Source organism: Gymnoscopelus microlampas, assembly GCF_963454915.1.
Source record: "Gymnoscopelus microlampas genome assembly, chromosome: 8".
NCBI lineage: Eukaryota > Metazoa > Chordata > Actinopteri > Myctophiformes > Myctophidae > Gymnoscopelus > Gymnoscopelus microlampas.
The window spans coordinates 11,396,560-11,423,845 of NC_139945.1; the positions used below are offsets into that span (position 1 = coordinate 11,396,560).

Below are 27,286 nucleotides of genomic sequence, written 5' to 3' on the forward strand. Positions count from 1 at the left end.
TGTATATCAAAAGCACAGGCATGGACTCCCCCCCCCCCCCCACACCCCCATGCCCCCCAGCAAGTCTAACCCTGTCTCCAACAATGAACTATCACATGCATACACATGGTTCTGGGTCTGCTTTCCTGTTATTCACTCAACTGTAGTCAGGATGGAAGTATGTCAGCCATGACCTAATAATGGTACAAGTAGTGCAGACTCTCTCTAGGTACAGGAAACACGGTAGGGGGTCTTAGGCAGGGACATCCTGCAGCACATTTACATGGCCTGTATGTTGGGCTTGAGTGAGAAAAAAAACACATTAGCCCCTAATCAATCAATGTCCGCTCTCACCTGTGTGACTCTACAACCATTAGCCGACACGTTTCTTTGTAAAACAAAAGTCATTGGAAATGCTTTACAATGATAACACAGCTCATGACAAATATGAATAAGGCACATGGTTGTAGGTCCTCTTGTGGCCATTTAAAGAAAATGCAATCTAAGATTGCATGACTGAAATCTCAGACTGTTTTTTTTGTTAGGCCGAATCTGCAATTTGTTAAACACTATCACTGTGTTTCATAAACAATTTAGCACAATATGAACATTTATAATGGTTTGGTAGCCATACAGCCAACCAGTTTGCAGATTGAGTTTTTTTCCTTTTTTTATATCCAAGGTCATTAGGGCTTCCTGGAAGATTGAACAGGTATTTTAATGCTATTTTGACCACTTCATACTCTTTCATCTTAAATGAACTAATAACCGAAAATAGGCTATCTACAAGCTTACAACGCATCGACGCATTGTAAGCTTGTAGATCGCCTATTTTAGGTGTGTAACATGCTTCCATGAAAGACATACTGACTTCTTTGGAATACAAAAGACTGAAATCCAAAAGACTGAGAACTTTAATCCATGAAGATGTCATGATAGTCGGAATTTAACCTTGCCACTAGTATGGATAAGATAGAATATGGATACAAAATAAATGAAAATATGGAAAGATATCATAATACATAGAGTAATAAAATGTACATTTATTACATTTTCGTTCTTTATTTTATTACAAATTTGACAGGAGAGAATACAAACTTCAGTGCTACCTTGAAAACAGTCACTAGGAACATTATGAACACTGTTGAGATGGAAAGTGCACTTTCCATTCCATACAGACAAACAGAAAAAGAATCGTCTTCAAGGGGGTGTGATGTTTGTTTGGCTAAAATACGTGTTAAATACAATATTCTGATTGTTCGTAATCGTTGCTATGGAGTGTTTGTTCAGTACCCGTCTCCCCAGCTGTTTAGTAAACAGAAAACACATTTTCAGGTCGAGAAACCAATTCCAAAAACCAAAAATCCAATCAGGAGAGAGAACTCGTAAACAACTGAAATTGGAAGTGATGAAACAAAAAGAAAAAAACTGTAACAGGAACTGCTGACAAAATGATGTGCTCTCACCAGATTAGACTGGTAATGGGGAAGGAATTGACTGAAATACGGTTTATTTATTGAAATAACATTAAAAGATCAATGACAAGAAAAGACAGACGGTCTTCATGATCTCTCAGACTCACAGACAGGTGGCGAGACCCGTTTGAAGTTGGCAAGCGCCCCAGGTGTGGTCAACAGCTTTCTACAGGAACAGAGCCGTTTTAAAATGAGGGCTCCCTCCGATATGAATGAGGTAACATGCAAGTTCACCTTCCTGGACTTGGTATCCTGAACTGGAAATGTATTTTCTGTTTACCAAAGAGCTGGAGAGATGGGGAGACCCCTGTTACTGAACAGACACTATACAGCAAATTATTACTATCACAATATTGAGCTTCAACTTAAAAACAAACAAAAAACAAATCAATTACACCTCTAACTGTGAAGAACAAAAAAAAAAAAAAAAACACTTTCGCACTGGTAGTCTTCCAAACCTATGCTCTAAAAAATACATTTCTCACATTCTACCTGGCCTCCATTAACACTATTGGTCTCAAAGACTGTTCTTCTCATGTCCATACAGTAGGTTTAGGGCCTCGACACTGCTTTCAGGAGAGTGTTCTTCAGATACGTACACAGCTGATTCATCAGGTCTTTACTCTGGCCTTCCACCCAGTGGATCTCCACCCCCACGTTGGTGTCCTCCTCCAGCATTACGTTCAGGACACATTTAAACAGGAAGTGCTCCACTGAGGCGGGGCTCTGCGGACGCTTGGTTGGCACTACGTCCTGTGAGGTGGTGCCTTTGGCTTCCTGTGCTTTGGCGGGTGCCTCCTCCTCCTCCTGCCCTCCTGCGGCCGGGTCCGACTGGGCCTGAGCCTGAGGAGGTTCTGTAGACTTGGGAGACTCTGTGTCCATGCTGTTGTCTAATACGTTCTTTCCTAAATTCCTGATTTTCTACCAAATAAAAAAAGAAAAAATAAGAAAAGATTCAACAATTATCATTAACACATCGAGTGCCATAAACGGTCCGGACCGTTTTTCATAATCCAAACGAGGAGTGCCGTAAACGGTCCGGACCGTTTTTGACCCAATTTTATTTTTATACGTGGGGCCCACGCGGGGCGCTAAAACGAAACTTTGGGATCATCCAAGGAGTTTCTGAGAAGGAGAGGCTGGATGTGGATCCATGTCAAAAATCCTTCCGGTCGGCCTCTCCAATGTTATCTCCTTGACTAAAAGCTTAATATCTCCATTTCTTTTTAACGTGGTGGAAGCGAGCCGTTTTCGATCGGCGATCACGCTGCAATGGAGGATCGCGTTGGAAATATTATTGTTCCAGGCGTTAGTCGGGACCCTCCGCCGTCTCGCACGCACGCTTGTTTACATGCTTGCACTTCCGCGTCGGGGCTTCTACAGCACAAAACATATCAACGTAAGTGGATGGAAGAAATGCAGGCACCGAACGTATAACATTTTAATAAACCTCTGGCACCCAATGTGTTAATATTAATATATATATTTTATCCAAAAAATATTTCAGAATTTTGTATAAATGTACTAAATTCAAAATTTCAAAATTTTCATATATAGAAAAAATTGCCGATCTTCAAGCTCACAACACGTAGCAATGTGAGGTTGTACATCGGCTATTTTCGCTACTCTTGAAATATATCATAATGTGTTTTTGTAAGTTTGGGTCCCGGCCGGGGGAGACACCAGATTCTCTTTTGGGCCTCGAGCTGAAAAAGTTTGGGAAACCTCCAGCTCTAAATACCTCTGTTTGTTCCTGATTCTGAGGTTCTTGCTGGGTTGAAGTTCTTCCAGAGGTTCCATTGGAGCTCTGTTGGACATCTAGCTCCTTATTGGGCTGGCTGTGGGTGCTGCTGCCTTGCTGTGAGGAGGAGGAGGGTTGCTGGTTCTGGGAGGATTGGGAAACGCCGGGACCGGCCTCATCGGCGGCGATTTGAGGGATGATTGTTGTCGGAGGCGCTCTGGGCAGCTCCCGTAACTGACGCTTCTGCTCGCGCCGCTTCTGTCGTCCGTGGATCCAGGTGTTCTCCACGGCCGTCAAGAACAGATTCCTCTGCTGGGCCCCGCATGGCAGTCGTTTGTGTAATACCTGCAGGAACACACCAGGAACAAAAGAGACACACATTACATTTAAGGCATTTAGCAGATGCTCTTATCCAGAGCGACATTAAGCAAGGTAAACACACACAAATACAAATGCAGAGAGACAGTGTAGTACCTCAGTAAACTAGGATCATAGGTAAACCAAGAACCTAGCATCAATCTAAACAATACACTATAAAAATAATAATATGTACATTGAAACCATAGGATACCAGGTAAACAATGAACATTGCATCTGTCTAAATAACATGATATCTAAATGAAAATGTAACCTTGTGGTCAAAAAAAAGTAAGTAAGTAAGTAACAAAAACATGAGAACAGATGGCCAGGGTAAGTCTGCATGGTCGTTAAAACTAGGTCAAGTGCTACGGGCTAAGGTGGAGTCTGAAGAGGTGAGTTGCCAGATTACGGCGGAAAATTGGGAGTGCATCTGCAGTTCCAACTGCAACATTAAAGTGCAGATGAAATGGCATTTCGAGAGCATCTGACGTAACACTGTTACGTGACATACTGTGACATTGAATTTGATTGATGGCTGGATGTCATGATACTATTGGTTGCAATTGATTGGTTCAAGTCTACGAGAGTGCACATATTTTGTTTTACAGGAAGAAAACATAATTGTATTTTAATATACAGTGTGGGATTTTTTTTATTTTAATTTCATGTCAAGGTAATGTGTGTCTCTCTACAGACATGCAGACCCAGGTGGAGAGTGTGATATCACATGAAAGTACTAATCTGATTCATACTTACAACTGAAACATATAGACATTGGCAGTTATAGATGCAATGTAATTTCAATGTAATGCACTAGAGGGTGCAAGTGTTTACTTGTTCAACTAAAACCTTTTATTAAAAGGTGCAATCTATATATACAATTTGAATCCTGCGCCATGTCGGTTGTCCGTATGCGACGCCAGTGTGACGGTGTGACGTAATCTGACATCACGATGACAACGCCAGTGTGACGTAATCTCACGATAGCATGACATCACATGACATCACATCCTATCTATAAATTCTAGGATGCCGTCAGATCGCACCAGTTCGACGGCTTCCATAGTGATAAATAGTAATAATCTATACAAGGAACTCTCTCCACCACAAGAACTCTCTCCACCACAATGACGACAACTTCACCAAAGCCACAACGGCTGGAGATACAACGCCAGACATGGCGCACTGCAAAGTGAACGACGCGTCACGCTAGACGTTCGGGCCGCATAGCGGCCCGAACTTCTAGTATGTAACATTTCTACTGTTATAAACATAAAAAAAACGTACGGGACATATCAATAAAACTAATTGCAATAATTTCAACAAAGCAAGTGTACCATATGATATGTCTGAGGTAATGTGTTTGTGTTTACAATGCAGCCTACCAAGGTCACGGTGGAATCCTGTGAGAACACTGTCATGGCTTAAAAGAACATGCTCTTCAAAAATAACACCACTATGACGTGTACAGTATTTCTCTGTATTTGGAGATACTGTTTGCTATAGTTTGGAACAAGAGTTGACAGCGAGCAAAAGGGCTGCAACTATAAATACTTTTCTTAGCAATTATTCTATCGATTCGTTTTTCTAACTAATTAAATAATCGAGATCAACAAATAGTTTAACCACTAAACCCATATTGATCAAATATAGTGAAAATAGACGATCTTCAAGCTCTGCGCTGTGAGCTTGTGGATCAGCTATTTTCACTATTTATTTAATTATTGTTCACTACGTTTTAGATTTTTCTAGAACATTTTTGCCTATAATGACATACCCAAATTAGGGATCATTATTAACTAATTGTTTGATTCATATTTTTTCCTTTATATCATCGATTACATTGATACGTTTGATTAAACGTTGCAAGCAACTTCTAAAAAGGTTGTTCTGAGTGCAGAGGCGGATGCTTACCCTCAGCTCAGTGAGTGCTTTCTCCAGCAGGGCGGCGACAGCGTCCACAGGGCAGGCTGAGGTACAGCCCGTAGCGGAGGCTTTAGCCTGCAGCTCTTTTAGACTGGCCTGGGGCAGAGTGAAGGACAGAGGCTTTTTGGACTTCTCCACCTTACGTCTCTTGCTGGGGGGAGACTGAGGCCAAACAGGAAGAAAAAAAGGAGAGCATTCATTGAAATATTAGTGCATATCTCTGTTGTTCTCTGTCATTCAATCAGATCTTGCGCGATATCATGAGCATTAATATTAAAAGGTGATATCAATAAATAAGAACTTAAAGTATACTGCGTTATTTCCATTGATCCAAGGTGGAACACAATCGATTGGTTGATCATAAAAATAAAAATAAAGCCCATAAAAATGCATGCAGCATCTGACCACTTTAAGTGGTCAGATGAGTGAGCTTATAGATCTATTCATGGCTAATGTTCACCCAGAATTATGGATGCTGAGTTCAAGTGGTTAACCACTTGACAAAGCATAAATTAAAGCATTTAAAACAATATCAGATCTACAAATTAGCACAATGTACAACATAGTTACTTATCGTGTGCAATTAGTAAAACCCGTTCCTTGACTTTGTACTGCATTCCAAATCTATACATATACACATATAGAATGCCAGTTCAACAAATGAACCTGGCATCTGTCTACATAGCATGCCATCTAAATTACATTTTAACCTTTGCCATAAGCCTGCAAGGACGTCAAGGCTAGTGCAAGTGCTACTTTCTAATGCTATGAGATCTTTTAAGTCCCCCTGGTGGTAATAATACCACCGTCTCTGTTATGCCCCCAGAAGTAACACAAGTATGATGTTCAAGAAGCTGCCAATAGAGGGCAGCGAAGGACAATACTTGACATTGTACAAGGAGCTGGTAATGTTAATTTCATTTACAGTTATTTAAGGGTACAGTTAGAGCAGCACATCAATGTTTTGGTTGGATTGGTTTTGTACTAGTGTTTCTCTTGATGTGTAGATGACCTTATAATAAACAAAGCTGTCACTATGACATAGCACCCACATGTGGCCATGATGACACACCCCCTGCACAACGCATACCTTGCATTCCCAACATCACTAACACACACATGTGCAAACAGACACGTAATGTAATAATCAGTTATAATCACCCAAATGCTTAACCCATTGATACCTGGAACGCATCTGTGTCACTTTAGATGTCTTTGGCTATTCAAAAATAGCAGATATACAAGCTCATACTGCTATTTTTGAAAAATCTTGGGAAAAAAAATTAAGATCTTTTTCCAAAAACTGTTAGGATTTAGATTTTTTTATGAATCGCCTCAGGTCTTAACCAGTATATGCCCTATATACTTAAGTTAGTGCTTAGACAAAATAAAGTAGCAGATCTACAAGATCACAATGTTTGGGAACCACTGGTCTAAGACCCTCATACCTGTGGAACTACTTCCCCAAAGTGAGTGACACCGACAGCCACAACACTAGAGGGAGGAACCATGATCTGGTACCTCCCAAATATAGAACAAAAAGGGGGAAATTCTCATTCTACCACCTAAATGTGGAATACCCCGACACCATCCATTAAAGGATGTGAAACACTGATTTCTGATCACTGATCTATCAGGAGACCACAAGGGGAGGTAAACGTAATTTTCTCTTTTGTACATATAGTTTTTGTATTTATAGTTTGTATTTGTTGATGACATGTATTATTGTGTACATGTATTATGCTCTGTTGATGAATTGAATACAATGGGAAAAAATCCCCAGGACTTTTTTGTGTTATCCTTTTAGCTTTAATGTCTTACTGTACCATGTGCTGTTTACATTTATGACTAATAAAGTATTTAATCAATTCAATCAATCAATCCTAACTGGGGGTCCCTTGAAATTAAAAATGCTTGAGAACCACCGAGGTAATGAGCACGGGAGAAACCGGAGAGAGGAGGAGAGGGAAGGAGAGAGTCATGAATTCCCAGCGATGACTCCTCTGTCATTCCACCAGTGATGAGTCACACCATGTACCATCGGACAGTCCACAACGTTCTGCCTTTAGAACACTGCCTTTAGAACACTGCCTTTAGAACACTGCCTTTAGAAGACTGTCTTTACAACACTGCCTTTACAACACTGCCTTTAGAACACTGCCTTTAGAACACTGCCTTTAGAACACTGTCTTTAGAACACTGCCTTTACAACACTGCCTTTAGAACACTGCCTTTAGAACACTGCCTTTAGAACACTGCCTTTAGAACACTGTCTTTAGAACACTGCCTTTACAACACTGTCTTTACAACACTGCCTTTAGAACACTGCCTTTAGAACACTGCCTTTAGAACACTGTCTTTACAACACTGCCTTTACAACACTGCCTTTAGAACACTGCCTTTAGAACACTGCCTTTAGAACACTGCCTTTAGAACACTGCCTTTACAACACTGCCTTTACAACACTGCCTTTAGAATACTGCCTTTAGAACACTGTCTTTAGAACACTGCCTTTAGAACACTGCCTTTAGAACACTGTCTTTAGAACACTGCCTTTAGAACACTGTCTTTAGAACACTGCCTTTAGAACACTGTCTTTAGAACACTGTCTTTCCAAATGTCATTCCATGGCAACTATTCCACAGTCTGTGAATGCTAACAGTAGAGTAAATAGAGTCTGAACTACACCTCCCAAAAGCTGAGAATGGAAGCTGTCATTGGTTCGTAATTTCCGTTCACGCAAATATATTAAAAAAATATCTTTAACCCATCCAATCCGGGAACGCATTTGTGTCATTTTAGATGTCTTTGTCTCGGTGACGCACTGTGAGCTTGTATATCTGCTATTTTTGAATATCTTAAGTATACAATAATGGTTATAGCTCAAATCTAAAATGACACAGATGAATGGATTAAAACGTATTTATTAAATGGAAACGGGGAGGAGGCGGCGCTATATTCTTTGAAGGGAAAGGTAATAATATAAGAATAAGGCGCTCGGGTGGTGCAGTGTTAAAGTAGCTACCCACCACCGCAGAGTCTGGGGGTTCGAATCCACCGCATCCGGCTTTGTCCAGCATCTATATACGAACACAATTGGCCCGTGTTCTGGGGAGGGAAGCCGGGCGCTAGGTGGTGATATTTGTCACTGCACATACTCTATGGGCCTCTATGGGCTGGGGGCGGGAGTGTTGGGCGGGAGGAGTAGGAGGACGAAGGCTCTATGTCCTCCCGGTGGGGGTTCCTTGCTGGCAGGTGAGTCAGCAGGATACAACAGCAGTGACAACACACAGAAATGTGTATGGGGAGGAATTAATACCAGTCAAATTTGGCGTCCCTAATGCCGTCTGTCCCTATTTTGGGCATGTTATACTGTCACAAATCACCAAACATTGTGAAAATAGCTGATCTACACAAGCTCACAACGCATGAGCTTGCTGATCGGCTATTTCCGCTACATCGTACAAAAAAAATATAGGGCTTAAGGGGTTAATGAAGACATTTGCTAAAAACTGTAATCTGCTACAAACAGCCATGTGTAACATAACCTTAATGAAGGCATAGCAACCAAAATGCCTCCTCCACTGCGTAAAATAGCAGAGATCTGCTATTTTTTAATAGCCAAAGTATAAGATAATGGTTAAAGTGGTTAAAATCTAAAATGACAGATTCTTTCTCGGTCTTAATGGGTTAAGTTTGCCCCTTGGAATAAGGACTGGCAGTGAAAACGTGGTGTCAGCGTATTTCCTGGACAAGACAAGTCATTGAGAGAAGGACAAGTCATCCACGGACAGCAACGGTATAAGAACAGGCTGCACTTTCACTACTACACCACACGATGGCTCTATTCCACTCCATTTGAGCCCCCATCCATCCATCCATCCGCCCGTCCCTGCCCTGCTATGCTATGCTATGCATTGACATTGGACATGGTGGTATGTTCACTTCTGACCGCTGGTTACTAGCGTCACGCTTCGATGGCGGAAAACATCCTTATCTAACCATGTTCCATAATAATAGCTGCTCTTCCGCTGAGACATGATCCGTGTACAGGCTCCAATGAGCGGAACAAGCACAACAGGGGGTCTGCACTCTGCAGTGGGGATGAACCGTAGTATACAGTGACACTGCTGACAACGTGGCCAACTGACCTACAAACGCTGCCGTAAAAGGGAGTTGGTCCTCAAGGTGGGGTGTGGGGCCACCCCAGAGGGGGGGGGGGGGGGGGGGGGGGGGGGGGGTTCCAGGGGTGGGGGTTCCGGGGGGTTGGTCCCTCAACAAATTGTGTTAATATAACAGTTTTGCAACTTTAACCCTATTTCATGCTTAGGCTAATCAAAAATAGCCGATCTGCAAGACCACTTGTAGATCTGCTATTTTAGAATCATTTTGACTGATCTTGGAACATTTTGTAAAATGTGGTGGAACCATTTTGACCATTTTGAAGTCTTCTCTTATTGGGGATCCCTAGCACAAAACCTGTTCAGATGGTGGTCTGTGGCAAAATACATATCATTTTGGGGGTTCCTTGACATGAAAATCAACCACTGGGCTAAGTTCATTGTTGACGGCATGGCCAACTGACCTACAAACCCAGACTGTGTCCTCCGATGCCTCACAAATCCATATAAATAAATAAAATAGCTAAAGTTAAATAAATAGTTAAAGATGATAATTGTGTTTTGTGTGAAAGGGTGTTTAGAAAAGAATAGTCTCGGGAGCCAGACTGTTGCCTCCGACAATTTTCAAATGCTTCCGTTCCGTCGTACAGTCTGGAGCAACGGAAGCTCTGAAAATGATAAAGCGGATGCGACACCTCCACAGCTTCCGTTTCGTCTTTACAGTTGCGAATTATTTTTTTATAATAATCAAAGCATATATAGCTGGCTGCTTATCAGACATTGAGATTCTACAATAAAATGTAAAGATGTTTTAAAATATATTTTAGAACAGATAGCAGCTTCCGTTCTGGGCTTTCAGGATGTGTAGTTCCAGACTCTACATACAGTAGCATTCAGAGATTGTGGAATAGATGTCTAGCTACGCAAGACTAAGAAAATAGGAACCCTCTTTAATGAATGGCTTGTCATGTCTGCTGAAGTGGTCAATGACCTAGTGTGTCTGGTGTGAATGCTTTGTTGTTTTCTTAAGGTTTCCCAGGCAGCAGCTTGAAAGCCCCCCCAGGCTGAGAGGAGGAGCAGGAGAACCAATCAATACGATCCATACGGTGCATCCTTGACACAGATATGTACATGCACAAACACAATGCTACACACAGGTGTACATGCACAAACACAATGGAAACACACAATGCATATAGATTGACAAAGGCCCTATAACCTACATGTCGTTGCTGTCGGGCAGAAACCTCTTATCTCCATATCTTTTGTTTAGTAGTTTAATAGTTTTTTGTGTGCTTTTTCGTAAATTAATGACCTACTTGATCATACTATAGCATCACACAAATGCATCAAAAGTAGCAGATCTACAAGCTCGGAGATCTGCTACTTTTGTTACTTTTGAATTTGAATCCTGAAAAGTCCATTTTGGACATATGAGGTTTCCACCCGACAGAGATAATATACTAGGATTGTCAGAATTTGAAACCTTGATATAATACTAATATGAAAAAAAAACACACGATATCCAATACCTCTTTTGATACCATGTTAAAAGAAAAGGTACACAAAATATTTTTTCTACAAGTCCATAATTAGAAGTGAGGGCATCGTTCTTACTTTTGTATACAATTGAAATGTCTAATTGTTATATAGAGCACTATATCGTTTATGTAATACTTGTCTTTGAAGCAACACATATTTAATTCATACAACGGAATGGATGGACACAAAAGAATTAGCATTGGCAAGATTGGCCCGAAAAAGGAAGAGAAAAATTGCACAGATAAGCTACACAGATAAAGCCTCAACCACAGGTTGAGGGCCAGTTGATTTAGTTTGATCTGTGATTCTGTGCAGCGTCAATCTAGATTTGTTTTTTAATAGCTTTGGAGCTTTGTATACTGTCGAATAATGGAATAGTATCATTTTAAACACATGGTACTGGAAAAGTATCAAAATATTGATACTCTCTAGACAACCCTAATGCCTAATATATGCTGCGTCATGCCGCGGCACCGCGTACCGATAGCCAATCTATAAGCTCACAACGCAACGTATGCAATGCGGTGTGAGCTTATAGATCGGCTATTTTCGTATTGTGACGCCGTCGTATAGACATCGTATAACTTAACACATACAAGATTACACATGCACAGACAAACCAGCACAACAGTAATACAGGAAGGAGCTCAAATACTCAAAGTGTGGATTTGTGTTTCACACTTTGGGTCCTCTCCTCTGAATCACACCATTCTGTACCATGTTCCTCCATTATTCATATGATTCACCTACCACCTCATCATTGCCTGCTCTCTCTCTCTCACTCACTCACTCACACACACACACACACACACACACACACACACGCGCGAGCACCAGCCTTTTACGGTGACAGCTAAGTTGCCCACTTGTGAGAACCCCTAAAAGCCTGGCCTAATTTTTTAAACCAACGGGCCAGTAAAAGCCTTGGTTCAAGGAGACAAATCTCCAGATATGATGTCATTATTCAATTATCCATCTCCCCTCATTTACACACACGCGCGCGCGTTCGCACGCATGCACGCACATCATGAATACATGCAGGCACACACATCATGCTCGCTCAATCAGACAGACACAGATGCACAGATTACAACAAGACAAACGTGTGTTTAACCACTTAAGCCCTCCATATTTTAATCCTTTGTCTCCATCGTTTCTTTTTGTGTCGGTATTTCTCTTAGTTCTTTCTCTTTTCACCCCCATTTCTCTCTCGCTGATCAAGCTCTGGGCTGATGACACATACGACCTCCCTCTCCCTCACTGATCGAGCTCTGGTCTGATGTCACATATGACCTCCCTCTCCCTCACTGATCAAGCTCTGATCTGAAGTCACATACGACCTCGCTCTCTCACTGATCGAGCTCTGATCTGAAGTCACATACGACCTCGCTCTCTCACTGATCGAGCTCTGATCTGAAGTCATGTACGACCTTGCTCTCACTGATCGAGCTCTGATCTGATGTCACACACAACCTCCCTCTCTCACTGATCGAGCTCTGATGTGATGTCACACACAACCTCCCTCTCCACTGATCGAGCTCTGGTCTGACGTCACAGACAACCTCCCTCTCTCACTGATCGAGATCTGGACTGATGTCACAAACAAGAAACCCTTGCCTAACCTATCGACTTCAAACTTGCGATGCGAGCTTGTAGATCCTCTATTTTCAAATAATGTTTTGAACATTTTTTGTACATTTTCACCTAGAATGACATGCAAGGGGTTAAAGTGGTTAAGTAGGCCACATATGCATGGATGTCACATATACTATATATAACATTCAAGAATGCCGCTACACACACACACACACACACACGTACACATCTGGAGGCAGAATTAGGCATTCGGTCATGCATAGAATTGCCATAGAATTGTCTCTCTTGCATGCACACACACACAAACAAACGCACGCACACATGTTCATAACACTATACTTGTGAGGGCAGCACGCACGCACGCTGCAGACCCAGAGGATGGAGGGGTGGTGGGAGGAAGCAGCAGTAGAATGTAGGCCAATGTTTCTGCTCAACTGCTTTCATGTTGAAAGGCAACAGAGACCAGAGGAGGAATCCCACAAACGGGTGACGGTCCTCATCTTCAACAACCAAACCCATCTAACAGTGACGGTCCTCATCTTCAACAACCAAACCCATCATGTATTGTCTTGGTGATACAGTATGTTGTTTTGTGCTATATGGTTATGTGTTGTTTTTTAGTGTGGTTGCCCTAACAGGGCAACCAGACTATAGTACTTGTCTGACTTTATTTATTCTAGATACTATAACTTTATTTTGTCCCGCTACTCCTCTCTAGTAGGGACTATTGCGGCACACACTCGAGCCATATGTCAAATCGACCGGCTTCATTTTAACATTTTGTTAAGAGATATGTTGTATAGTTTAATTGATATTAATGTATTAGTGAATACATTTTCCCCGTTGACTTATTATGGGAAATACGAAAACTCCCATTCAAGTATTTTTCTCTCTGAAACTGTAAGGGCTACAGATACAACACTCGGAGGGGAGGTCCATAGTCCAATGCCATAATTTCGAAAAAAGAAATTACACCAGTCGGCCTCATGGTGGCACTGTAACAGCCCCCTTTACGTTTAGGCCTGGAACTCTTGAACCATAGGTCGTAGATTTGTTTTCCCCCCTGGATTCCTTGGATCATGACGCAACTCCCCATGTAGGCCACGCCCATTTGCTACAGTATTGTCCACCATTTAGAATTTTCTTCAATACACACTATTTGCTCCTCCTACAGCTTTTGTCCTGATCTCACAAAAATCGGTACACACGATCTCTGGACCCATGCGATAAACATATGTACGCAGAATTTTGATAGTCCCAACCGTTCGTCATGTCCCGTCGGCCGCAACCCGTGACTTGTGTCGGTGCAACCACACTTGCAATTTCCCAGAATTGCGAATATTCTAGTTTGTTGTTGTTTTTGAACAGACTTCAAGACGTTCAGACCTTCGGGGACAATAAACATTATTATTATTATCATCTAACAGTGACGGCCCACATATTCAACAACCAAACCCATCTAACAGTGACCGTCCTCATCTTCAACAACCAAACCCATCTAACAGTGACCGTCCTCATCTTCAACAACCAAACCCATCTAACAGTGACCGTCCTCATCTTCAACAACCAAAGCCCAATCTCCCCCTGTATTCCATCTCTACATCAGTGGTTGGTTCCCAACCTTTTCTAGAGCAGGGCCGACTTGAATATCTTAAAAGCTTTCGTGGCTCACCCATCTGACCACTTACCACGGCAGCCAAATCGCTTTTTTTCAGAGCATGTTTATTTTAATGATCAATCAATCGACTGTGTTCCGGCTTGGATCAAATGGAACTAACGTAGTATGCTTTAACATTCTATTTATTGGCATCAAAACAAAAGCCAATTTTTCAAGGTTTTAAAGGAAAAAGACCAGGGTTTTATTTTTCCCATGAATGTTTTTATATTAATTGTAAATTATCAATAAAATGTTAGTGATTTGCTAAATATTTTGGGAATCGCTGTTCTAGATCAGGGGTAGACTAACTTAGGCACGGGTGGCAACATGGGCACAGGTAATCACTGGCACACTAGCATAAGTGTGAGAGAGAGAATTTTAGTCAATTAATTCAAGTCCCCTCCTCTACATTGATTAAAAAAAAACTCTGAGGAGTGAGTCTGGGAGATACATAGTTAGGGTCATTACTGTGAGTCTAATGATCATTACATTGTCCGGATGTAAAAGAAAATATAACAAAAGAAAAAGAAAAATATAATAAAGGTTGTTATGTATGTGGACTGTTGGAAATATTAAATTTTGATTTGGTGTCAGAATCCAACTTAATGTTGATATGGCACGCTATCAAGAAAAGAAAAACATGGCACTTCATGTCAATAAGGTTGCCGACCCTTGGCTCTACATTAATGTCACTTCAAGGTTTACTGAGTTCTTTCTTTATGACGGTTTGCATGTTTACTGATCGCTTCAGTTGTCTTTTTGTTCCCAGTGAACACCATGGCACCATGTGCATCTGTAATAACTCCTGCCCCGGCAACTGTTGCCTGGATACGGCAGTGGAGCACATTAAATAGGACGTAAAGCCCCCCCCCCCCCCCCCCCCAGTGGCTGTGGAATGAGAGTGTCTAATGGAATGGCCTGGAAATGAGGAGTATAATGTTGCTGGCAGGAAGAAACCTTGCATCTCCAAATTACAACTTTTTATGTTATTCTGTAAATGAATGCCCGATGAGTAGCGGTTTAAATGCGGAGGTATTGCAATACCAGATTTGACCACCAGGACACGGCAGCTTCAATAATCCCCTGCAGCCCTGGGGGCTTGGTCTACAGCAGGGGTCTTCAAAAAGGGTGTCCGGGACCCCGAGGGGATCCTCAGAGTTACTACGCCAAATCTTTGTGTGGTAGGATAATGTTTTTGCATTAGCCACTTGAACCATAGCAACCATAGAGAACTTTAGCCGAAAATAGCAGATCTACAAGCTCACAACGTCTATTTTGCACAAAACACGAATCCAACATGAAAGTGCTGTCAAACGAAGTCTATGAAGCTAGGTATCTATGAAATCTATGAAAACGTTTATTTTGCAACACAATTTTATACAATATGTAGTAGGGGACTGGGGTCCCTGCCTCATCTCTCTCTCAGCTAAGGGGTCCTTGGCCTGAAGACCCCTGCTCTACAGAGCAAAGCATAGTGGCATGACAGGCTTACCGGTACGATGACGTCGTCGTAGAAGCTCCAGGCCAGAGCCCAGCGCATGGTGCGGCCCTGGTAGAACTCTGTGTGGGTCACCTTGGGAACCTGAGCAGACAAGAGAGAACATATGTACACTGTACAGCTAAGACCCTGGTAGAACTCTGACCGATTTTCGGTCTTATCTTTCCCCTTGGGCTAAACCTTCTTCCACGGATCACTGAAATAATAATAGTAATAATAATCTTTATTTATAGAGCACCTTTCAGACATAAATGTAGTTCAAAGTGCTTTCAAGTTAAAAGCACAGTTTAAACAACAAGCAATAAGTTATAATCTAGTCCAGAGTCAAATTAAAACAGTGAAAGAAGTGGGTTTTTAGCTGCCTCTTAAAGCCATCATCCACGGTTGCCTGTCTGATATGCAGGGGGAGTAAGTTCCAAATCCTTGGCGCATAGCTATCTCATCTGTGTAGAAGGCATGCTCGGCCAGCAGTTGGTCACCGTGTCAAAGACTCTGATGTAGATGTAGTTGTCATGGTCACCTTGGCCCCCATATTCTAACATCTTTGTCCCGATGAAGCAGGCACTGCCTCTAGTGTAAATGAAAGAACAGACCATTGTGATGGTGTCCAGCTTGTAGATGTCATTAGTCAATTGAGTCACCCGGTATCCTCTGTAGATATACATACGTGTTGAAAAATCCTTTTGGGGGTCAATTCCTTTTTTTTCTCTTTTTACAAAAATACTGTAAATAGCCGACCTACATGCTTACAACACGACGTGGGACTCACGGTTATGGCGCATACCATATAGGCTCTAATGCAGCATGACAGCAAGCAGGTCGCAGGTTCGATTCCCGAGCCTGACGGCCTTTGCTGGGTGTCAGTCCCTGTGTTTCCTTAACCTTCTTCCATGAGAAGGTCTCTGGATTTAATTTCCACAGATAACTTAAGTGACAGTGAACGTATCAAATATGTACAGCTCTCCGTTGCAGACAAATGCTGAATGACCCTGGTGTTCTTCTGGAAGCTGTGCAGAAGGCACGCTCAGCCAGGAGTCGGTCTCTGTGTCAAACAGGCTGATTTGTCTGTTCAACAGGCCTCTACCCTGACCCCCTACTACAAACATCTTTGCCCCGATGATGGTAAAGAGGCCCTCTGGCGTTAATTAACGACCAGACCATTGTGATGGTGTCAAACTTGTACATGTTATTAGTCGGTCCAGTCAGATGGGTGTAAAATCCATTGATGATACCTCCATTGATACCTCCATAGATATACATGACTTTCCCCAAGACACAGGCTGAGTGGTCCTGCATCACCCCTGGAGCAGACCCAGACACCTTGAGTTTTGACCATCTGTGGGTGTCAACATCGAATGCATGAAGTGCATAGTGACTCATGCCCCCCCAAATATAGATTAGACTTTCTATCAGCGCCGCTGTATGGCCGCCGCTCATGCACGGAACCTCAAGGGGACATTTTCCTGAGGGCAACTTCATCCAGCGCAAAGTAGCTGTGTTGAAGACCTGCACATCCATCTGATCTCCAAAGGAGTACACACTGTGTCCCACTGCAACAGCAGCATGGTATACACCCTGTGGCCGTCCCTTCGGATATACTGCCCAGCGCTACATGTCTCACCACTGTGGATGGATGGATGAAGTCTGCTATGTCAAAGAATGGAGTGCTATTGAGCACACTAACACAGATGGTGTTATAGCAGCACAAACGACACACAGAGTCTAGCCAATCTGCCAAGCCGATGGGTTGGGTTACCTTGATCTTCCCAATATGATTGATTACCAGTGCTCTGGAAACCCCCCCTATGGGCTATGGGTTGACTGGCAGCAGAATATTGTGTATGGGTCTTACCGATCGTGTGGAGAGGTTACACTTAAAAGACCCTGTGGATGGAGGATGCTTACTCTGGTGAGAACTGGAGGCTATTGAAGACAAATTCCTGGGGATTATTGACTCTCAGAAGTGGAATTTCAAAACAGTTGGATCTGACGTATCACTTAGTGAATGAATTAGTGAATTAAACTATCCCACAGACATCAATGGGAAAAGCTACAGTTACCAGAGTAAAAAAAAAAAGAGACCACGGTGGCTTATAAGGCGCTGGCGCTCTTGACGCCATGATGAGGTCGCAATGAGTCGCAATGCCCGAGTATGGAATACCAAGACCCGTCACAGACTGTTGATAAAAGCTATGGCTATGTTTTAGGCATCTTACCCCACCTCGATCAGCGATCGGACTCTCGGTCTGACTGATTCTCTGATTCGCCTATCAGACACTCAGCCTGATCTGGCAGGTTGCCATAGCAACCAGATACAGGAAGTCTGACCTCTTTATCACATGACCGAGGTTGGGAGGTTGGGAGCATAGATATAGAAACCTAGATACCTCATTGGCCTCTGCAGTTCATTGGAGCGACGTGCTTGATATGGTGGCCGCCATTTCCGGGGGGAACGGGCACTGGCCAATCACAGCGCGTTGACTACTGGCCAATCACAGCGCGTTGACTGCTGGCCAATCACAGCACGTTGACTATTGGCCAATCACAGTGCGTCTTTTCCGGGAAAAGACGCGCCCCCACCTTCCTCTGATTGGCCTACCGAACGCCCCCTTCTGTGACGCACACGGAAGTTTCCAGCTGGCCCCCACAAGCATAGAGGAAGCGGAAGTGCGTCCGAGATACACACGCTTCAGAGCCAGAGGAGGCGTCTACCTTTATATGTCTATGGTTGGGAGGATGTGACTAGAGGTTAGGGCCGCAAAGCAAAGCGGGGAGGGAGGAGAGGGGAGGAGAGGAGCCAAGAGGAGAGGAGAGGCCAGAGAGGCCGGACTTCGCATGACGTGTGTGCAGAGCTATAATTAGGCCAGGTCGCCGTCATGGTTCAGAAATATCTCTTACAGAGCCATGCCACGGAAAAGAAGACTATCTCTGGGCCGTCGGACCCGAAACACCAAGCGCAAGTGTCAGCGGCCCTGACATCTGATGAGTTTTGGACTCTGTCTGGACCAATCTCGGATCGGGCCTAGATGTGAGGGCCGCAAATCTAGACATCTAGTCAAAGTAATCAGTTTAATCGTTTAAAAAAAAACTAGTCCATACCCGGGGATGTGCGCACTCAAAGTATTTGCAGTATATGCTTAGTGAAACTTTGGGAGAGGAGGCGGCCACTGTCATGTGCATGGAATGCATTGCATTTGTATTGCTGAACATCCCTAAACAAAGTAGTAGCAGTCATTGAAGCCTACCTTTCATATTGAAATTGTGAGATGGAGAGAGAGGAGAGAGAGAGAGAGAGGAGAGAGAGAGAGAGAGAGATTCCCGATAATTCCATTCATCGAAAAAGTAATCAATAGAATAATCACAAAAAAAATTATGGATAGCTGCTGCCCAAGAATCACTACAAAAAAATTATAATATCTGAATGGATTTCTTCTCCATATCCCTTAACCACTTAAACCCAAGCATCCTTATTGTGGGGAAGACTTTCACAGAAAATAGCTAGTTGATCGGCTATTTTCAGCGAACACTAGTATAGAGCCCTGAGGGACTCCGGTCAACCATATAGGGTTTAAGTGGTTAATGGCCGTGTCCCGTTTGAGTGTGAAGGACCCTGCGCTACCCACACACACAACAGGTACACGTGGAACATCAACATAATGGCAGTGTGCACATACAGTACTCACCCCTTGTTTTCTCAGCTCTTCCTTCAGGGGAGCCAGGCTGCATTTCTTCCCCAACATGCAACTGTACCACCTGCACAAAAAAAGTCTGTATATTAACCGGCTGTGTGTGTGTGTGTGTGTGTGTGTGTGTGTGTGTGTGTGTGTGTGTGTGTGTGTGTGTGTGTGATAAGTTAACTCCCCAAACTCAGAACAAATAAACGGTGAGGAAAGCATCAGAAACCTTTCAACCTGGTGTCTTTATTTTGGGCATGTCATTATAACCGGAAAATGTCATAACATTTCAAATCCTTTCAAGTAATTATACTATACTAGACCATACCCGTGGGGATATGAGCACCCAAAGTGCGTCATGGTCCGCTTGTTTCACGGATGGTCTGCTTGTTTCACGGATGTGGCAACATCGGCGCTTGTTGCACGCACATGATTTGGCAACCCGGGAGCCAGCGAACACAAAAACGCTAATAAACGGCTGACATTCGGGGAAAGTGCACATGGTAATGGTCTATGGCTGTGTGCAAATGCAGATCGATTGCTCCAGCCATTGAGGAGAACCGGACAGAAGAGAATTTGGGGACAAACAAACAGACGGGGACAGACAGACAGAGCTTTGTAGAATTATAGGATGATGATGATGATGATGATGTGAATGGGTACAATGCTTTGTGCCACAAGGGGGCCATGGTCACTTTTCAGTTTTTTACAGATTATGAAAGTACAGAATCCAAGCATATGCAATGCATATCGTATCTATTTTTCTAAATTACTTTTTTCGTTAATTAATGCCCTATTTGATCATACTACAGCGTCTAAGACGTCACACTTTGGGAAAAAATGATTTGAAAATGTGCTGCTCCATTCACTTCTTGTTTAACTTCTTACTGAAAAAGGCTGTATCTCGGCTCCTGAGCACTTTTTTTTTTATAAAGAATTTTTGGCTGTGGCACTGGGACAACACAGCCAGAAATAAGTCTGGCACTGAATGAGTTAAAAAAAACACAAAAAAAACCCCCACACATTTTCACTATGGGTCTCGTGTGAAACGGCTTCCCTTGGGTAACACCTTTCTATGGGTCACAGGTTTAGGGGGCTCGACCGTTGGCTGGAATATGTTTTGTTTTACATGCTATGTTTGTATAGCTTTTCTAAGATGATTTCAACACAATCTCAATAGTTTTTTTTTATTGCAATAGTTTTTTTAAAGGAGCTTTATATTGTATTAACTCACTCTGCCATACAGTTTGGTTAAAATGTTTTATTCTTAAAAAATCCAGATTGCTCCTTTAAGGACAAATCAATAGCAGCAGCCAACAGGACAGAATGACATTGATGTCATTATGTTTGATGTTTAGCATACTGTCACGATAACAACAACCGCAAGGGCACAAAAAGGTTACTAGGTTAGTCAGAACAGAACAGACAGCCACTTAGACAATTACCCAGAGGGCTTAAAGGCAGGGTGGGGAGGGGTACACACAGCCCCCCTCAAATGACTAAATTAAATATTAAACAACTCTAATATCCAAAGATGTTCCCTGCATTTCCTTGCAGATGGGGGGAAGACTCAAAATGAATGTCAACACGCATGGCTGCCCCTCTTCCAACAACAGTGTTTCCCCTACATGCATCTAACCATCTAAATAAAATTGGTATAGGGCTTAAGTGGTTAAATAAAATGTATTTCAGGTATCTGTACATTTTGTATCTCTCATAAATTATTTGCTTATTTTTCTTTTTTTTTGTTTCCTTATAAGTTAAATGTTCTCAAATAGAAACTGAATCAAATTTTTTTTTTTCAAATTGAGTAGAACAGATGTTGCACTTTTAGACTAAAACATGGGTAGTCAGTGTTCTAAGGACTCTCCAAAATCAGGATCGGAACCAAAACTCTGGCATGGGTCGAACTCTACTCTTCAGCTGCACCGATGTTCAGGTTTCACTCCCAAGCCTTATGATTAGAATCTTCTTACTGAAGATGGTAATTATAATATCAATGGCAGTGAACGCTTTCGGAGGGCAAGCTGAATAGCAGTCATCATTCCCTACACTTCACTGTAATTTTGGAAGAGAGAGAGAGAGAGAGAAAGAGAGAGAGAGGGTGTTATATTTGGTACCCAGGCTGGCTCGCCCCTGTCTGGCAATAATTACAGTTAGGAAAGACTGGATGGGATGGATGGGGGGTGGGTGTCTCAAAAGACCAATCAGAAGGGCTGGCTGGGTTTCCACAGACACCTGGTGGTGACTGTAGTGTCCCAGCATGCTTTTTTGGGGGGGGGGGGCTGACAGCTGGCGGCGGATGCCGCCTGGCTTGGCCCGCTCCGTAGAGCGGACGTGGCGGAGACTGGCGTGGAGGCGGAAATGAATAAACAAAAATAACGAGGATGTTCCCCAGTGGCTGACTCTCATCTCCTCTCTCACAAAAGCACACAGGTGTTAAACACGGAGCTTCCTCTGAGACACACTGAAACACGTGAAATGTGTGTGTGTGTGTGTGTGTGTGTGTGTGTGTGTGTGTGTGTGTGTGTGTGTGTGTGTGTGTGTGTGTGTGTGTGTGTGTGTGTGTGTGTGTGTGTGTGTGTGTGTGCCCAAACAGGCACATGTGTACCGTGCATACACCCACACACCACAATGGGAACAAGCTTCGTCTTTTTGTGATTTTTATCCATTTTGGCGCTTTTAATGGTTATTGTGTTCTTTTAATCTAAATAAATGTTCAATATTCAATAATATAAAGTCACTGCCGGGCGGAAAACTTGCATCTCCATTTTTATATAAATATATATACATATCTTTTAACCTAGTTTAAAAATGGTAAATGGTGCATTTATATAGCGCTTTTATCCATTTAGTTTAAACTTATCGTGTGACAGTATCGCCTGGTTGAAAGTGTTAAGGTCTGTCTGTGGATCTTATAAATATTTCACCAATGACTAAATAATAACTACATTGGATCCAATGAAACACAGGTTCTTTTTTTTTCCATTACCTTAAAAGTAACAGTTTTGGACATACAGTACAAGGTTTCCACCCGACCGACAGCGACAAGAAACAGCATGCACAAACTGGTTTGCAAAACACAATCACAGTGTGCGTGCGTGCGTGCGTGTCGTCCTAACAGACCCCACACACACACACACTCTCTAATGTTGTTGCCCAGGTGAGGCGTGTCTAATCAGCTTTAATAACACACCTCCTCCCCTCCCTGTAACCATGTCTCACTCCACTGCACCACTGACAGCCCTGGTAATGGGACCAGAGCCCCCCCAGCCCCCCACCCTCTACACAATGCTGGTAATGGGTACAGAAGCCCCAACACCAGGCCAAGCCACCTCTGTGTGACAGTTCCATCGCAGCACTGAACCCCATGGAGCCTCTTTCACCTTCGTAGTTACTTCTCAGCTTCTTTTTTTTTTTTTTACTTAGATGGCTGTAGCAGATTTACAAGCTCATAGCGCGGCACCGAGTGCCACGCTATGAGCTTGTAGATCTGTATATATATTTTTAAAGTGAACATTTGGAAAATATTTTTGTTCCAGGGACCTCCAGAAGCAAAGATTTGAGTTCAAAGTGTCCGCTTAAAAAAATATAAAACTCAAAGATTTGCACAGATTTTCAAAAACAGCAGATCTACAAGCTCATAGTGTGGCACTCGGTGCCGCGCTATGAGCTTGTAGATCTGCTTCTGTATCTAAAATTGCGTTCCCGGATTGAATGGCTTAAGTATCCTGGGCTCTGTAGTGCTGTGATGCTCCTGTATTAGTCATTATTATTGCCAACTGTAAATGTTTTATGACAGCTTAACCACTTAACAATTCTAGTTTAGTTTTTCAAGCTTACCCATACAAATCCTGGTAGTTTCTTGACTATGCATATCTCCAAAGCATTAATATATTTTTACTAACTAAATGTGTCTTCAGACTAGCACTCACTGAAAACATGGAGTGACGCAGGGTACGCAAATCAGACAAGTTCCGACGTCACGCGTCAAGAGCCACGGACCTTCAGTGATACAAAACAAGCACTCCCCCCGTATCCCAACACCAGTGTGGGTCCCAACGAGGGAGTGCCTGGCTTGTTGTTTTGGTCGTGGTCGCGGTGGGTTTGGTGTTTGTTTGGATGTTCTAGGTGGATACTCATTGGATAACCACATTCTGGAGGTTCAAACATAATGCATAATTCATAGGATATGGGATACTAAATGAGGGCAAAGCTCCTTTAGGTAGCTTTAGTGTTTGTTTTTTTGGAGGAGGAGAGGGGGGGGGGGGGGGTAATTGACTTGTTGTACTTGTTGACTTGTTTGACCTATTTTGTTTTCAATCTCCGCCTATAACAACATGCCAGTGTTGATTTCGTCGACTAAAACTATGACGAAAAATGTTCGTCGACTACCTTTTTTCACCGACGAAAACTAAATAAAAACTAAGCTACGATGATAAATATATTGACAATTTTGTCAACAAATAAAAAACAGACTAAAATGTTATGGAGGGACTAGTGGAGATGTGATCCAGTAGAACTAAAAGACAAGTTTGGTTGCGCTCAGGTGTTGCACTCTGAAAATAGCAGATCTACAAGCTCACAGTGAGTTTGTAGATCGGCTATTTCCGGCATGCAACCAAGTGTAAAATCAGGCATTGCGATGCCATCATGCCCCGCCAAAATACATTTTAGTAACTAAATCAACTGTAGATTTAGTCGACTAAAATCTTATGATATTTAGTCGACTGAAACTAGACTAAAACTAAAAGGATTGAGTTGACTAAAATATGACTAAAACTAAATGGAATTTTATTCAAAAGACTGTGACTAAAACTAAATCAAAATTTGCTGTCAAAATCAACCCTGCCCAGAACAGGGAGGTCAGGGTTAATGTGGTTCAACAGTGTTCCTCACCGCAGGCGTCTCTTCAGTTGCAGGCTATCATGGATGATCCTCTTGACAAACTCCAATTCCCCTCCCTCTGCCATGATCTCCGTCACCCCACCTGTGTTGACAGAACTGGGAGGAGGGCGCCGGGAGTTCCTGGAGTTGACACCCTGCAGGAACACAACAAACACGCATAACAAAAACATTTTAAAAAATCATATTTGAACTGGGGACACCCCACCCTGACAGGCACTTGGAATCGTAGGAGTTGAGATGTCTATTTCTCTTATGATACAGTTTTTATGGCGTGACTCTTCAGTAGTCTAGCCATCTATAAAAGGATTGGTCTTGTGTGTGGGGATAATATCGCAAAACGGTAGCCCCGATCAGTGCCACATTTCTTGTGTCAAATCATTCAGGGTTGGGCTGTATTTAGTACCTTAGCCTCTAGCTGGTTGGCAAAGAATGGAGGGTTGCACATGCAGAAGTCATAAACGATGGCCGTCTCCTCCTTCAAGGCGTCCATCAGCAAGGTCTTCTGGGGAACCTTGACAACTGCATGGGAAAATAATTAGACTTGTGAGCTTGTAGATCTACTATTTTTGCTTTTCATTGTACAACAAAATATATAGGGCTTAAGTGGTTAAAGGGCAAGAACACTTTGGTAGAGGTTTGGGTTGTGTAGTTACCTTGCCATGATGTAACCAAATGTGGACAAGAAATCTAAAATAATAGCTGCATTGTTTAGAAATTGATCATTCTAAATATAATCCTCATTGACGTTAAACAGCTCTCAAAGTCACTCTTTTAGCATGTAAACGAACATAAACAAAGTTGATTCAGACAATATACAGCATCACTGTTTGTTTTTTTATAAAAAATGTTAACTTCCTGTAGATTTTCCTATTTTTGTTAGGATGAAAACCCGGACTGGATCCGCGGATCCGGATCTTCAAATAGTAAAATCACATTTTTAAAAAACATTTTTATTAAAAAAAAAAACAGTACTGGGTTTGGTGATGTTCTATATTATCTGAATCAACTTTGTTTGTGTTCGTTTATGTGTTAAAAGAGTGACTTTGAGAGCTGTTTCACAGTACAATGTCAATGAGGAGCATATTAAATATGCCATATTTTGAATTATCAATTTCTTATCAATGGAGCAATAATGTTTGATTTCTTGTCCACCTTTGGAGTTACATCATGGCAAGGTAACTACACAACCCAAACCTCTACCAAAGTGGTCTTACCCTTTAACAAAATCTTTATAAACACTGTTTATAAAGATCAAAATCAGCTGCATTCACCCATTACATTTTGAGATCTTGTGGGATAAGTGGACATTTATTTTTGCTGAATGTTACTACTTTTGGTGAATGTTGGCCTATTGTGACATGTCCATATTAGGGATGCTAGGGTTAATAGCCCCCATTATGAGGGTTAGGGTTAGAGTTTAGCCCCTCATTACCTTTAATGAGCTCAGAGAGCTTGTTCTGCTCCACGTTTTTCTTAGCATAGTCGAAGCAGATGTCATCTACCTCTGTGGCCAGGAAATACCAGCCGTTCATAGTGGCTCCCAGCAGGGGGTAGATACAGGACGCCCCAGTGCCTGGGGGGGGAGAAGATATAATCATATGGATGTCGGGGTCCACATGGGAACAGTGTGGCTCCAATGGTCTTCATGTGACCTACAGTATCTGATCGTGATTCTCAACCTTTTTTATTGAAAGACCCCCCCAGTTTGATATCGTTGGTGTCAGGCAGACATCTCCATTTTTTCGTAAAATAATGCACTACCGGTACTTGATCATACTACAGCGTCACACAAAAGTATCAAAAGTAGCAGATATACAAGCTCGAAACACGCCGCAAAACGACACATTTTGAGCTTGTAGATCTGCTACTTTTACTTTTACTAATGCTGAAAAGTAACAGTTCTAATTTTGGACAAATGAGGTTTTCACTCGACAGAGGCGATAAGCATTAGGCCACGGACCCCCATTTGATATGATTTCTTTTACATCTCAGGGACTCTAATCTACAGTGTAAAATCCTCACGGTATATATAATTTGTACGCTCTGTACGGGTCTATAACTTTGAGAGGGTACAAATGGACCCGGTTCCATCTGTACCCTCTCAGACCCTCATTGACTGATTAACAAATTAAAGTTCAACATTTAAAAAAAAAAAGTATAAAACATACACAGTTACCGTACTGTATACTGTATAACAAAAGGAATGGAGGATGAACTACAGTGGTCAGGGACGTGCACAGATAGACTCTAGGTGGTGCTAGAGCACCTGCCCTTTGCCCTCTTGACCAGAAGTGCCCTTTTTTTTAGTTTACAGCAGGGGTCTTCAACAGGGGGTCCGGGACCCCTAGGGGGTCCTCAGAGTTACTACAGGGGGTCCGCCAAATCTTTATGTGATATGATTTTTCTTTTTACCATAACCACTCGAAACCTAGCATCCCTTTTCTGAGGAGAACTTTTGCCAAAAATAGCCGATCTACAAGCCCACAACGCCTCGCAGTGCGAGGCGTTGTGGGCTTGTAGATCGGCTATTTTTGGCAAAGAGGTATAGGTTTAGAGGGAAAAAAGAGCAGACCAAGTAAACAAAAAAAAGTATAATTTACTTGAGCACCTGCCCCTCAAAATGTCTGTGCACGCCACTGACTGTGGTCCCGATCAGTCCTGCAGTTTGTGAGATTAGCTTTGGACAGACGGACGCACACACACACACACACACACACACACACACACACACACACACACACACACACACACACACACACACACACACACACACACACACACACACACACACACACACACACACACACAC

The 27,286-nt window shown here is 42.5% G+C and overlaps 1 protein-coding gene across 1 annotated transcript in view; it reads right to left on the reverse strand.

Moving 5' to 3' along the window:
• Nucleotides 1-1,001: 1,001 nt before the first annotated feature.
• Nucleotides 1,002-27,286, reverse strand: part of mettl16 (methyltransferase 16, N6-methyladenosine) — a 40,813-nt gene continuing 14,528 nt past the window's right edge. The window contains exons 4-11 of the mRNA XM_084065056.1: nucleotides 25,910-26,050; nucleotides 24,881-24,996; nucleotides 24,469-24,611; nucleotides 19,579-19,648; nucleotides 15,890-15,979; nucleotides 5,470-5,643; nucleotides 3,196-3,540; nucleotides 1,002-2,375 (exon numbers count right to left, since the gene is read on the reverse strand). Of these exons, the coding sequence (XP_083921182.1) occupies nucleotides 2,007-2,375; nucleotides 3,196-3,540; nucleotides 5,470-5,643; nucleotides 15,890-15,979; nucleotides 19,579-19,648; nucleotides 24,469-24,611; nucleotides 24,881-24,996; nucleotides 25,910-26,050 (1,448 nt within the window). The 3' untranslated portion in view covers nucleotides 1,002-2,006. The remainder of the gene's footprint in view (nucleotides 2,376-3,195; nucleotides 3,541-5,469; nucleotides 5,644-15,889; nucleotides 15,980-19,578; nucleotides 19,649-24,468; nucleotides 24,612-24,880; nucleotides 24,997-25,909; nucleotides 26,051-27,286) is intronic.